This window comes from Oncorhynchus tshawytscha, unplaced genomic scaffold, assembly GCF_018296145.1.
Source record: "Oncorhynchus tshawytscha isolate Ot180627B unplaced genomic scaffold, Otsh_v2.0 Un_contig_1928_pilon_pilon, whole genome shotgun sequence".
Lineage (NCBI taxonomy): Eukaryota > Metazoa > Chordata > Actinopteri > Salmoniformes > Salmonidae > Oncorhynchus > Oncorhynchus tshawytscha.
The window spans coordinates 90867-107444 of record NW_024609554.1 but is presented as its reverse complement, the minus strand read 5'-3'; the positions used below and the strand labels follow the sequence as shown (position 1 = coordinate 107444).

Here is a 16578-nt window from a genome sequence, read left to right as displayed (position 1 = left end):
TATAACAGTGTTGTCTCTAATATATATTATGTTTAACAGTGTTGTCTCTAATATATGTTATGTTTAACAGTGTTGTCTCTAATATTTGTTATGTATAACAGTGTTGTCTCTAACAGTGTGTTGTCTAATATATATTATGTATAACAGTGTTGTCTCTAATATATATTATGTATAACAGTGTTGTCTAATATATATTATGTATAACAGTGTTGTCTCTAATATGTATTATGTATAACAGTGTGTTGTCTCTAATATATATTATGTACAACAGTGTGTTGTCTCTAATATATATTATGTACAACAGTATTGTCTCTAATATATATTATTTACAACATTGTTGTCTCTAATATATATTATGTACAACAGTGTTGTCTCTAATATATATTATGTATAACAGTGTTGTCTCTAATATATATTATGTATAACAGTGTTGTCTCTAACAGTGTGTTGTCTCTAATATATTATGTATAACAGTGTTGTCTCTAATATATATTATGTATAACAGTGTTGTCTAATATGTTTTATGTATAACAGTGTGTTGTCTCTAATATATATTATGTACAACAGTGTTGTCTCTAATATATATTATGTACAACAGTGTTGTCTCTAATATATATTATGTACAACAGTGTTGTCTAATATATATTATGTATAACAGTGTTGTCTCTAACAGTGTGTTGTCTCTAATATATATTATGTATAACAGTGTTGTCTCTAATATATATTATGTATAACAGTGTTGTCTCTAATATATATTATGTATAACAGTGTTGTCTCTAACAGTGTGTTGTCTCTAATATATATTATGTATAACAGTGTTGTCTCTAATATATATTATGTATAACAGTGTTGTCTCTAACAGTATGTTGTCTCTAATATATATTATGTATAACAGTGTTGTCTCTAATATATATTATGTATAACAGTGTTGTCTCTAATATATATTATGTATAACAGTGTTGTCTATAATATATATGTTATGTTTAACAGTGTTGTCTCTAATATTTGTTATGTATAACAGTGTTGTCTCTAACAGTGTGTTGTCTAATATATATTATGTATAACAGTGTTGTCTCTAATATATATTATGTATAACAGTGTTGTCTAATATATATTATGTATAACAGTGTTGTCTCTAATATGTATTATGTATAACAGTGTGTTGTCTCTAATATATATTATGTATAACAGTGTGTTGTCTCTAATATATATTATGTACAACAGTATTGTCTCTAATATATATTATGTACAACATTGTTGTCTCTAATATATATTATGTACAACAGTGTTGTCTCTAATATATATTATGTATAACAGTGTTGTCTCTAAAATATATTATGTATAACAGTGTTGTCTCTAATATATATTATGTATAACAGTGTTGTCTCTAATATATATTATGTATAACAGTGGTTGTCTCTAATATATATTATGTATAACAGTGTTGTCTCTAATATATATTATGTATAACAGTGTTGGCTCTAACAGTGTGTTGTCTCTAATATATATTATTTATAACAGTGTTGTCTCTAATATATATTATGTACAACATTGTTGTCTCTAATATATATTATGTACAACAGTGTTGTCTCTAATATATATTATGTATAACAGTGTTGTCTCTAATATATATTATGTATAACAGTGTTGTCTCTAACAGTGTGTTGTCTCTAATATATATTATGTATAACAGTGTTGTCTCTAATATATATTATGTATAACAGTGTTGTCTCTAATATATATTATGTATAACAGTGTTGTCTCTAATATATATTATGTATAACAGTGGTTGTCTCTAATATATATTATGTATAACAGTGTTGTCTCTAATATATATTATGTATAACAGTGTTGGCTCTAACAGTGTTGGCTCTAACAGTGTGTTGTCTCTAATATATATTATGTATAACAGTGTTGTCTCTAACAGTGTGTTGTCTCTAATATATATTATGTATAACAGTGTTGTCTCTAATATATATTATGTATAACAGTGGTTGTCTCTAATATATATTATGTATAACAGTGTTGTCTCTAATATATATTATGTATAACAGTGTTGGCTCTAACAGTGTGTTGTCTCTAATATATATTATGTATAACAGTGTTGTCTCTAATATATATTATGTACAACATTGTTGTCTCTAATATATATTATGTACAACAGTGTTGTCTCTAATATATATTATGTATAACAGTGTTGTCTCTAATATATATTATGTATAACAGTGTTGTCTCTAACAGTGTGTTGTCTCTAATATATATTATGTATAACAGTGTTGTCTCTAATATATATTATGTATAACAGTGGTTGTCTCTAATATATATTATGTATAACAGTGTTGTCTCTAATATATATTATGTATAACAGTGGTTGTCTCTAATATATATTATGTATAACAGTGTTGGCTCTAACAGTGTTGGCTCTAACAGTGTGTTGTCTCTAATATATATTATGTATAACAGTGTTGTCTCTAACAGTGTGTTGTCTCTAATATATATTATGTATAACAGTGTTGTCTCTAATATATATTATGTATAACAGTGTTGTCTAATATATATTTTGTATAACAGTGTTGTCTCTAATATATATTATGTATAACAGTGTTGTCTCTAACAGTGTGTTGTCTCTAATATATATTATGTATAACAGTGTTGTCTCTAATATATATTATGTATAACAGTGTTGTCTCTAATATATATTATGTATAACAGTGTTGTCTCTAACAGTGTGTTGTCTCTAATATATATTATGTATAACAGTGTTGTCTCTAATAGATATTATGTATATCAGTGTTGTCTCTAATATATATTATGTATAACAGTGTTGTCTCTAACAGTGTGTTGTCTCTAATATATATTATGTATAACAGTGTTGTCTCTAATATAGATTATGTATAACAGTGTTGTCTCTAACAGTGTGTGGTCTCCAATATATATTATATATAACAGTGTTGTCTCTAATATATTATGTATAACAGTGTTGTCTCTAATATATATTATGTATAACAGTGTGTTGTCTCTAATATATATTATGTATAACAGTGTTGTCTCTAATATATATTATGTATAACAGTGTTGTCTCTAACAGTGTGTGGTCTCCAATATATATTATATATAACAGTGTTGTCTCTAATATATTATGTATAACAGTGTTGTCTCTAATATATATTATGTATAACAGTGTTGTCTCTAACAGTGTGTTGTCTCCAATATATATTATATATAACAGTGTTGTCTCTAATATATATTATGTATAACAGTGTTGTCTCTAACAGTGTGTTGTCTCTAATATATATTATGTATAACAGTGTTGTCTCTAACAGTGTGTTGTCTCTAATATATATTATATATAACAGTGTTGTCTCTAATATATTAGGTATAACAGTGTTGTCTCTAATATATATTATGTATAACAGTGTGTTGTCTCCAATATATATTATATATAACAGTGTTGTCTCTAATATATTAGGTATAACAGTGTTGTCTCTAATATATATTATGTATAACAGTGTGTTGTCTCTAATATATATTATGTATAACAGTGTTGTCTCTAATATATATTATATATAACAGTGTTGTCTCTAATATAGATTATGTATAACAGTGTTGTCTCTAATATAGATTATGTATAACAGTGTTGTCTCTAATATATATTATGTATAACAGTGTTGTCTCTAATATATATTATGTATAACAGTGTTGTCTCTAACAGTGTGTTGTCTCTAATATATATTATGTATAACAGTGTTGTCTCTAATATATATTATGTATAACAGTGTTGTCTCTAATATATATTATGTATAACAGTGTTGTCTCTAACAGTGTGTTGTCTCTAATATATATTATGTATAACAGTGTTGTCTCTAATATATATTATGTATAACAGTGTTGGCTCTAACAGTGTTGTCTCTAATATATATTATGTATAACAGTGTTTTCTCTACTATATATAAACATGGTATGGTAGAATGCAAACCCATACATCTCAACACAGCCAGCATGCTTCCTCCAATCAGTCTACATTAGAGTAGTTGGAGCTGTGTTATATTACTATATTATTATCAATGTGTTACAATATTATTATCAATGTGTTACAATATTATTATCAATGTGTTACAATATTATTACCAATGTGTTACAATATTATTACCAATGTGTTACAATATTATTACCAATGTGTTACAATATTATTACCAATGTGTTATTATATTATTACCAATGTGTTATTATATTATTACCAATGTGTTATTATATTATTACCAATGTGTTATTATATTATTACCAATGTGTTATTATATTATTACCAATACAACACCCTGGGAGACAGAGAGAATAAACACCCTCTACAACACCCTGGGAGACACAGAGAATAAACACCCTGGGAGACATAGAGAATAAACAGCCTGGGAGACAGAATAAACAGCCTGGGAGACATAGAGAATAAACAGCCTGGGAGACATAGAGAATAAACAGCCTGGGAGACAGAGAATAAACACCCTGGGAGACATAGAGAATAAACACCCTGGGAGACATAGAGAATAAACAGCCTGGGAGACATAGAGAATAAACAGCCTGGGAGACATAGAGAATAAACAGCCTGGGAGACAGAGAATAAACAGCCTGGGAGACAGAGAATAAACAGCCTGGGAGACAGAGAATAAACACCCTGGGAGACATAGAGAATAAACACCCTGGGAGACATAGAGAATAAACACCCTGGGAGACATAGAGAATAAACACCCTGGGAGACATAGAGAATAAACACCCTGGGAGACAGAGAATAAACACCCTGGGAGACATAGAGAATAAACAGCCTGGGAGACAGAGAATAAACACCCTGGGAGACATAGAGAATAAACACCCTGGGAGACATAGAGAATAAACACCCTCTACAACACCCTGGGAGACATGAGAATAAACAGGGGAGGAGAATAAACACCCTGGGAGACATAGGAATAAACACCCTTACAACACCCTGGGAGACTGACAGGGAGGGTGGAGGGGGTGACAGTGGGATTTAGGGGGTGACAGTAGGATTTGGGGGGGGACAGTGGGATTTGGGTTGGTGACAGGGAGGGTGGGGGGGACAGTAGGATTTGGGTTGGTGACAGGGAGGGTGGGGGGGGTGACAGGGAGGGTGGGGGGTGACAGTAGGATTTGGGTTGGTGACAGGGAGGGTGGGGGGTGACAGTAGGATTTGGGTTGGTGACAGGGAGGGTGGGGGGTGACAGTGGGATTTGGGGGTGACAGTAGGATTTGGGTTGATGACAGGGAGGGTGACAGTGGGATTTGGGGGTGACAGGGAGGGTGGGGGTGACAGTGGGATTTGGGGGGGGTGACAGTGGGATTTGGGTTGGTGACAGGGTATCAACACTCAGTCAGGCTTTCAAGGGTTCTTCAGTTAGTGACTAATGACCTGCAGTACAGTTCTGGTCCTGTCAGCATCTCCTTTCCCATGACTCAATCTAATGATTTAGAATTAGCACAGAGAGGCTGCTTTTAAAGGGCCGGTGCCAAACCATGGATTTATTCGCCTCAGAGCGGTAACTGTGGAACTTCTAAAATGTTTCATATTTAAGGAAATGTTTGCCCCCAGCCTGCAGTGACATGATTGTCTGGCTATAATAACACATTAGTCATCATCTTGACTGGCTGTGGGCGGGGCTTGGCGTCCTGATCGGCAAGGGGGCGGGATTTGGCAACACTCAGCATATAAAAAGACATTGTATTATTTAGTGAAAAACAATATGAGAGTCCTCAGGATATGATGACTAACTCAAGTATGGCTGCTTGGATGGAGGTGAGATACTTCTTTAAAGAATATAACATCATACACATTAATTAACCCAGTGTTGTCTCACAGCAATAACAGACAGTCAATACAGTTCCTTTAAGGTCAGCAAGGCCTCAGAGAGCAGCGGTAGAACATTTTAGACGATTGTCGATAGAGCAGCCGCGGTCCCACAGCACTTCATAGAGAGGACAGAGCAGTACCACAACACTAGAGGACAGAGCAGTACCACAACACTAGAGGACAGAGCAGTACCACAACACTAGAGGACAGAGCAGTACCACAACACTAGAGGACAGAGCAGTACCACAACACTAGAGGACAGAGCAGTACCACAACACTAGAGGACAGAACAGTACCACAACACTAGAGGACAGAGCAGTACCACAACACTAGAGGACAGAGCAGTACCACAACACTAGAGGACAGAGCAGTACCACAACACTAGAGGACAGAGCAGTACCACAACACTAGAGGACAGAACAGTACCACAACACTAGAGGACAGAGCAGTACCACAACACTTCATAGAGGACAGAGGTACCACAACACTAGAGGACAGAACAGTACCACAACACTAGAGGACAGAGCAGTACCACAACACTAGAGGACAGAGCAGTACCACAACACTAGAGGACAGAACAGTACCACAGCACTAGAGGACAGAACAGTACCACAACACTTCATTTAGAGGACAGAGCAGTACCACAGCACTTCATATAGAGGACAGAGCAGTACCACAGCACTTCATAAGGTGGACAGAGCAGTATCACAGCACTAGAGGACAGAACAGTACCACAACACTAGAGACAGAACAGTACCACAACACTAGAGGACAGAACAGTACCACAACACTAGAGGACAGAACAGTACCACAACACTTCATTTAGAGGACAGAACAGTACCACAACACTAGAGAACAGACAGAACAGTACCACAACACTAGAGGACAGAACAGTACCACAACACTAGAGGACAGAAGAACAGTACCACAACACTAGAGGACAGAACAGTACCACAACACTAGAGGACAGAACAGTACCACAACACTAGAGGACAGAACAGTACCACAACACTAGAGGACAGAACAGTACCACAACACTTCAGAACAGTACCACAACACTAGAGGACAGAACAGTACCACAACACTAGAGGACAGAACAGTACCACAACACTAGAGGACAGAACAGTACCACAACACTAGAGGACAGAACAGTACCACAACACTAGAGGACAGAACAGTACCACAACACTAGAGGACAGAACAGTACCACAACACTAGAGGACAGAACAGTACCACAACACTAGAGGACAGAACAGTACCACAACACTAGAGGACAGAACAGTACCACAACACTAGAGGACAGAGCAGTACCACAACACTAGAGGACAGAACAGTACCACAACACTAGAGGACAGAACAGTACCACAACACTAGAGGACAGAACAGTACCACAACACTAGAGGACAGAACAGTACCACAACACTAGAGGACAGAACAGTACCACAACACTAGAACAGTACCACAACACTAGGAGGACAGAACAGTACCACAACACTAGAGGACAGAACAGTACCACAACACTAGAGGACAGAGCAGTACCACAACACTAGAGGACAGAACAGTACCACAACACTAGAGGACAGAACAGTACCACAACACTAGAGGACAGAACAGTACCACAACACTAGAGGACAGAACAGTACCACAACACTAGAGGACAGAGCAGTACCACAACACTAGAGGACAGAGCAGTACCACAACACTAGAGGACAGAGCAGTACCACAACACTAGAGGACAGAGCAGTACCACAGCACTAGAGGACAGAACAGTACCACAGCACTTCAGAGGACAGAACAGTACCACAACACTAGAGGACAGAACAGTACCACAACACTAGAGGACAGAACAGTACCACAACACTAGAGGACAGAACAGTACCACAACACTAGAGGACAGAGCAGTACCACAACACTAGAGGACAGAACAGTACCACAACACTAGAGGACAGAACAGTACCACAACACTAGAGGACAGAACAGTACCACAACAATTCATATAGAGGACAGAACAGTACCACAGCACTAGAGGACAGAACAGTACCACAGCACTTCATATAGAGGACAGAACAGTACCACAAGACTTCATATAGAGGGAGAACTGACAACTAGAGGACGGACTTTGAAATAGAGTAACAAAAAACAGTTTCTTTCCACTCCTGCTCTCACAATACTCTGACTCCCAGATTGATGTGCTGGCCCACGTCCATGTTGACTCACACGGGGAGTTATGAGCATATCAGAGTGTTATAATGGACAATAAGACCAGGAAACTTACAGCCTGAACAGCCCTGGTGACAATAATGAAAACATCATGTCTTGTAAAACAACTCTGAGAGAACAGAGGACACAGAGTGTGTGTCCCTAATGAAACCCTATTCCCTTCACAGTGCAGAGCTCTGGTCCATAGCAGGGCACTATAGCATGGCACTATATTGGGATTAGGGCTCTGGTCGATAGCATGGCACTATATAGGGATTAGGGCTCTGGTCCATAGCAGGGCACTATATAGGGATTAGGGCTCTGGTCCATAGCAGGGCACTATATAGGGAATAGGGCTCTGGTCGATAGCATGGCACTATATAGGGATTAGGACTCTGGTCGATAGCATGGCACTATATAGGGATTAGGGCTCTGGTCAACAGTAGTGTTCTATATAGGGAATAGGGCTCTGGTCAACAGTAGTGTTCTATATAGGGAATAGGGCTCTGGTCTACAGTAGTGTTCTATATAGGGAATAGGGCCCTGGTCAACAGTAGTGTTCTATATAGGGAATAGGGCCCTGGTCAACAGTAGTGTTCTATATAGGGAATAGGGCTCTGGTCAACAGTAGTGTTCTATATAGGGAATAGGGCTCTGGTCAACAGTAGTGTTCTATATAGGGAATAGGGCAGCCCCAAAGCATGATGTTTCCACCCCCATGCTTCACAGTAGGTATGGTGTTCTTTGGATGCAACTCAGCATTCTTTGTCCTCCAAACACGTCGAGTTGAGTTTTTACCAAAAAGTTCTATTTTGGTTTCATCAGACCATATGACATTCTCCCAATCTTCTTCTGGATCATCCAAATGCTCACTAGCAAACTTCAGACGGGCCTGGACATGTACTGGCTTAAGCAGGGGGACACGTCTGGCACTGCAGGATTTGAGTCCCTGGCGACGTAGTGTGTTACTAATGGTAGGCTTTGTTACTTTGGTCCCAGCTCTCTGCAGGTCATTCACTAGGTCAAACGGGGGGTGTGGTTCTGGGATTTTTGCTCACCGTTCTTGTGATCATTTTGACCCCACTGGGTGAGATCTTGCGTGGAGCCACAGATCGAGGGAGATTATCAGTGGTCTTGTGTGTTTTCAATTTCCTAATAATTGCTCCTACAGTTGATTTCTTCAAACCAAGCTGCTTACCTATTGCAGATTCAGTCTTCCCAGCCTGGTGCAGGTCTACAATTTTGTTTCTGGTGTCCTTTGACAGCTCTTTGGTCTTGGCCATAGTGGAGTTTGGAGTGTGACTGTTTGAGGTTGTGGACAGGTGTCTTTTATACTGATAACAAGTTCAAACAGGTGCCATTAATACAGGTAACGAGTAGAGGACAGAGGAGCCTCTTAAAGAAGAAGTTACAGGTCTGTGAGAGCCAGAAAGCTTGTTTGTTGGTGACCAAATACTTATTTTCCACCATAATTTGCAAATTAATTAATTAAAAATCCTACAATGTGATTTTCTGGATTTTTTTTCTTCTCATTTTGTCTGTCATAGTTGAAGTGTACCTATGATGAAAACAACAGGCCTCTCATCTTTTTAAGTGGGAGAACTTGCACAATTGGTGGCTGACTAAATACTTTTTTGCCCCACTGTACCACCCACCACTGCGACCTGTATGCTCTAGTTGGCTGGCCCTCGCTACATATTCGTCGTCAGACCCATTGGCTCCAGGTCATCTATAAGTCTATGCTAGGTAAAGCTCCACTTTATCTCGGCTCACTGGTTACGATAACAACACCCACCAGTGGCACGTGCTCCAGCAGGTACATCTCACTGGTCATCCCCAAAGCCAACACCTCCTTTGGTTGCCTTTCCTTACAGTTCTCTGCTGCCAAGACTGGAACGAATTGCAAAAATCGCTGAAGCTGGAAACTTATATTTCCCTCATTAACGAAGAAGACTGCTTGTCTAGCTAGCTAAGATTTTGAAAGTATGATGTTGAAAAAATGTGTCTAGATAAAATTACGTCAAAGAATGTTCTATCTGTGGCCAATGACCTTGAGTCTTCTAGGATGGGCACTTCTACAGTAAATCTATGGCAGCACCCAAGAGGGTTTGAACTGCCTAACTCTCCCTGTAGATTCTGCGGTGACGTAGTGTCTCCATGAGTGACAGAACACTGATCACGGCACAACTAGAGGAGATTACCAACCTCTGCGCACTCTGTATTTTCACTGGCTGCCCCTCCACCACAGAAAGCACTGAGCTGAAACACCTGCATTTAAGAGCTGCCTTTCTCAAGAAGGAAACCATGTTTGTATGAGGCTTCATTAACTCAAGGGGAATTTTTTTTTTTACATTGTTTGCAAACTGACTGATATGTGACATGAAATAACATGCAAAATAGGCCAATTATTATTATTTTGTTGTAAAAAAAATTAGCTGAACAGGTGGGGCTCCAAACTGATTGAGGCCCTCTCCTGATCTCTTTCCATTCGTACAAAGACTTAGTACAGGGATTGTTGAAAGTTGGGACAATCATTATCTGGCACAAAAATTTCATTTTTATAGTTGAACATTTAGGGAATCATATAAGGGGAAAGATTTGCTTTATCTAAATATTTTCTATATTAATCATATCAAATCAAATATGATTTGGCACATGCTTGGTAAACAACAGGTGTAGTAGACTGTCACACTCTGACCATCATTTGCGTTGTTTGTTTCTATGTTTTGTTTGGTCAGGGTGTGATATGAGTGGGCATTCTATGTTGCATGTCTAGTTAGTCTGTTTCTATTTGTTTTGGCCTGATATGGTTCTCAATCAGGGGCAGGTGCTTGTCGTTGTCTCTGATTGGGAACCATATTTAGGTAACCTGTTTTGTATTGTGGTTGGTGGGTTATTGTCTATGTGAAGTTGCCTGTGTCTGCACTCGTTGGTCATAGCGTCTTGTTGTTTTTGTTGGACTGCTCTTCGTGTTCGTCCTTGAATAAGAGAAGAATGCATTCTAATCACGCTGTGCTTTGGTCTCCGCTTTACGACGATCGTGACACTAACAGTGAAATGCTGACTGACGGGCCCTTAAGATCAATGCAGAGATATATTTTTTGAAATACAAAAATAATAACATGAGGAATAAATACACAATGAATAATGATAACTTGGCTATGTACACGGGGTGCCAATACTGAGTCAATGTGCAGGGGTACCAGGTAATAACATGACTATATACACAGGGTGCCAGTACTGAGTCAATGTGCAGGGGTACCAGGTAATAACATGACTATATATACGGGGTGCCAGTACTGAGTCAATGTGCAGGGGTACCAGGTAATAACATGGCTATATACACAGGGTGCCAGTACTGAGTCAATGTGCAGGGGTACCAGGTAATAACATGACTATATATACGGGGTGCCAGTACTGAGTCAATGTGCAGGGGTACCAGGTAATAACATGATATATACACGGGGTGCCAGTACTGAGTCAATGTGCAGGGGTACCAGGTAATAACATGGCTATATACACAGGGTGCCAGTACTGAGTCAATGTGCAGGGGTACCAGGTAATAACATGGCTATATACACAGGGTGCCAGTACTGAGTCAATGTGCAGGGGTACCAGGTAATAACATGACTATATATACGGGGTGCCAGTACTGAGTCAATGTGCAGGGGTACCAGGTAATAACATGACTATATATACAGGGTGCCAATACTGAGTCAATGTGCAGGGGTACCAGGTAATAACATGACTATATATACAGGGTGCCAATACTGAGTCAATGTGCAGGGGTACCAGGTAATAACATGACTATATATACGGGGTGTCAACTGAGTCAATGTGCAGGGGTGGTAATAACATGACTATATATACGGGGTGCCAATACTGAGTCAATGTGCAGGGGTACCAGGTAATAACATGACTATATATACGGGGTGCCAGTACTGAGTCAATGTGCAGGGGTACCAGGTAATAACATGGCTATATACACAGGGTGCCAGTACTGAGTCAATGTGCAGGGGTACCAGGTAATAACATGACTATATATACGGGGTGTCAATACTGAGTTGATGTGCAGGTGTACCAGGTAATAACATGGCTATATACACAGGGTGCCAGTACTGAGTCAATGTGCAGGGGTACCAGGTAATAACATGGCTATATACACAGGGTGCCAGTACTGAGTCAATGTGCAGGGGTACCAGGTAATAACATGACTATATATACGGGGTGCCAGTACTGAGTCAATGTGCAGGGGTACCAGGTAATAACATGGCTATATACACAGGGTGCCAGTACTGAGTCAATGTGCAGGGGTACCAGGTAATAACATGGCTATATACACAGGGTGCCAGTACTGAGTCAATGTGCAAGGGTACCAGGTAATAACATGACTATATATACGGGGTGTCAATACTGAGTTGATGTGCAGGGGTACCAGGTAATAACATGACTATATATACGGGGTGCCAATACTGAGTCAATGTGCAGGGGTACCAGGTAATAACATGGTTATATACACAGGGTGTCAGCACAGAGACGATGTGCAGGGGTACCAGGTAATAACATGGTTATATACACAGGGTGTCAGCACTGAGACGATGTGCAGGGGTACCAGGTAATAACATGGTTATATACACGGGGTACCAGTACCGAGACGATGTGCAGGGGTACGAGGTAATTGAGGTAGATATGTAAATACTGCATGCTACAGACCTGACCTCTACCTCATCATACTGCATGCTACAGACATGACCTCTACCTCCTCATACTGCATGCTACAGACATGACCTCTACTTCCTCATACTGCATGCTACAGACATGACCTCTACTTCCTCATACTGCATGCTACAGACATGACCTCTACTTCCTCATACTGCATGCTACAGACATGACCTCTACTTCCTCATACTGCATGCTACAGACATGACCTCTACTTCCTCATACTGCATGCTACAGACATGACCTCTACCTCGTCATACTGCATGCTACAGACATGACATCTACTTCCTCATCCTACTGCATGCTTCAGACATGACATCTACTTCCTCATCCTACTGCATGCTACAGACATGACATCTACCTCATCCTACTGCATGCTACAGACCTGACATCTACCTCGTCATACTGCATGCTACAGACATGACCTCTACTTCCTCATACTGCATGCTTCAGACATGACATCTACTTCCTCATCCTACTGCATGCTACAGACATGACATCTACCTCATCCTACTGCATGCTACAGACCTGACATCTACCTCGTCATACTGCATGCTACAGACATGACATCCACTTCGTCATTCTGCATGCTACAGACCTCTACTTCATCATACTGCATGCTACAGACATGACCTCTACCTTATCATACTGCATGCTACAGACATGACCTCTACTTCCTCATGCTGCATGCTTCAGACATGACCTCTACTTCCTCATACTGCATGCTTCAGACATGACATCTACTTCCTCATGCTGCATGCTACAGACATGACATCTACCTCATCCTACTGCATGCTACAGACATGACCTCTACCTCATCATACTGCATGCTACAGACCTCTACTTCCTCATACTGCATGCTTCAGACATGACATCTACTTCCTCATACTGCATGCTACAGACATGACATCTACCTCATCCTACAGACCTGACATCTACTTCCTCATACTGCATGCTACAGACATGACATCTACCTCGTCATACTGCATGCTACAGACATGACATCCACTTCGTCATTCTGCATGCTACAGACATGACATCCACTTCGTCATTCTGCATGCTACAGACCTCTACTTCATCATACTGCATGCTACAGACATGACCTCTACTTCCTCATGCTGCATGCTACAGACATGACATCTACCTCATCCTACTGCATGCTACAGACATGACCTCTACCTCATCATACTGCATGCTACAGACCTCTACTTCATCATACTGCATGCTACAGACATGACATCTACCTCGTCATACTGCATGCTACAGACATGACATCCACTTCGTCATTCTGCATGCTACAGACCTCTACTTCCTCATACTGCATGCTACATACCTGACATCTACTTCGTCATACTGCATGCTACAGACATGACATCTACCTCATCCTACTGCATGCTACAGACCTCTACTTCATCATACTGCATGCTACAGACCTGACATCTACTTCCTCATACTGCATGCTACAGACATGACCTCTACCTTATCATACTGCATGCTACAGACATGACCTCTACTTCCTCATGCTTCAGACATGACATCTACTTCCTCATACTGCATGCTACAGACATGACATCTACCTCATCCTACTGCATGCTACAGACATGACCTCTACCTCATCATACTGCATGCTACAGACCTCTACTTCATCATACAGACCTCTACCTCATCATACTGCATGCTACAGACCTCTACCTCATCATACTGCATGTTACAGACCTCTACCTCATCATACTGCATGCTACAGATATGACCTCTACCTCATCCTACTGCATGCTACAGACCTGACATCTACTTCGTCATACTGCATGCTTCAGACATGACATCTACTTCGTCATACTGCATGCTTCAGACATGACATCTACTTCCTCATACTGCATGCTACAGACATGACATCTACCTCATCCTACTGCATGCTACAGACATGACATCTACCTCATCCTACTGCATGCTACAGACATGACATCTACCTCATCATACTGCATGCTACAGACATGACATCTACTTCGTCATACTGCATGCTATAGACATGAACAGATGAGATGAAAGAGCGTAAAGTCAGAGAGAAAGAGAAATGCCAGTGTTACCTAGTAGAGTCTTGTCCTTTAAAACGTCTTTGATGTTGAGGCCGCTGTTGAGTATTGACTCTCTGTACCGGTGGAGGACGGGGGCGTCTCTCTGTCCATTCTTCTCCAGCTCTTGGAGCACCTCACTGGGCTTTAGAGGTGCAGCCTTCAGGCCCCTGCTCCAACCTGAAGAGTCCCATACAGTCCATCTGACCAGGTCCTGTAACTTCACCACCACCTTCTCAGACGCAGCCAGGACCTCATCCTGCAGACAGGCGGGAGATAATATAATGGAATATCATATCATATAACAAAGTAGTTCAAACATGAGACAATTTAGGAGGGGGGAATATTAAAACACAACAGCACCATCACACAGAGAGAGAGGATATCTTCCTGAGTCAGACCAGCTCCATCACAGAGAGAGAGTTGGTCTTCCTGAGTCAGACCAGCTCCATCACAGAGAGAGAGTTGGTCTTCCTGAGTCAGACCAGCTCCATCACAGAGAGAGAGTTGGTCTTCCTGAGTCAGACCAGCTCCATCACAGAGAGAGAGTTGGTCTTCCTGAGTCAGACCAGCTCCATCACAGAGAGAGAGTCGGTCTTCCTGAGTCAGACCAGCTCCATCACAGAGAGAGAGTTGGTCTTCCTGAGTCAGACCAGCTCCATCACAGAGAGAGAGATGTCTTCCTGAGTCAGACCAGCTCCATCACAGAGCGAGAGGATGTCTTCCTGAGTCTGACCCGTCACATCACAGAGAGAGAGAGCTTGTCTTCCTAAGTGTTACGGTTTTCTTCCGTCGAAGGAGAGGCGGACCAAAATGCAGCGTGGTTACTTGTATACATCTTTAATAAAGATGAAAACACGACCAATACAAAACAACAAACGTAACGTGAAAACCTAAACAGCCTATCTGGTGCAAACAAACACAGAGACAGGAACAATCACCCACCAAACACTCAAAGAATATGGCTGCCTAAATATGGTTCCCAATCAGAGACAACGATAAACACCTGCATCTGATTGAGAACCACTTCAGGCAACCATAGACTTTTCTAGATAACCCCAATATACCACAATCCCAATACCTACAAAAAAAACAAGACAAAACACACCACATAATAAACCCATGTCACACCCTGGCCTGACCAAAATAATAAAGAAAACACAAAATACTAAGAACAGGGCGTGACACTCCCATTACTATAGAATCATCCTATATAGCTCCATCTCCCATTACTATAGAATCATCCTATATAGCTCCATCTCCCATTACTATAGAATCATCCTATATAGCTCCATCTCCCATTACTATAGAATCATCCTATATAGCTCCATCTCCCATATCTATAGAGTCATCCTATATAGCTCCATCTCCCATATCTATAGAGTCATCCTATATAGCTCCATCTCCCATTACAAACCTACATTTAGTATTTTTTATTTTTCATTTTTCCATGATCTAATTTGCATTGCACCAATCTATGTACTTGTATTATTGTGTTATTATCCATTGTTCATGTTCTGTATTTTCTATATCTATAAGAACGTTCCTATTCACAGAGTTAATCGTGTTAAATTCTATGTTCTGTAGAGGTGAACATGGAATGACAAAGACATGTCCAAGAGTTCCAGAGTAAAAACAAAACATTTGACTATTTGAACCTCAAAATGGCCAATTCCATAGGAATACCGACAGACTAGAATTTCCACCTTGAAACAGAAGCCCAGTTCTGACTACATC

At 40.0% G+C, this 16578-nt stretch overlaps 1 protein-coding gene across 1 annotated transcript in view; it reads right to left on the bottom strand.

Moving 5' to 3' along the window:
* The window catches only part of LOC112238735 (AT-rich interactive domain-containing protein 5B-like), a 99505-nt gene that overhangs the window by 76763 nt on the left and 6164 nt on the right, over positions 1–16578 (bottom strand). Inside the window, exon 3 of the mRNA XM_042315876.1 lies at positions 14857–15100. Within this exon, the coding sequence (XP_042171810.1) occupies positions 14857–15100 (244 nt within the window). The remainder of the gene's footprint in view (positions 1–14856; positions 15101–16578) is intronic.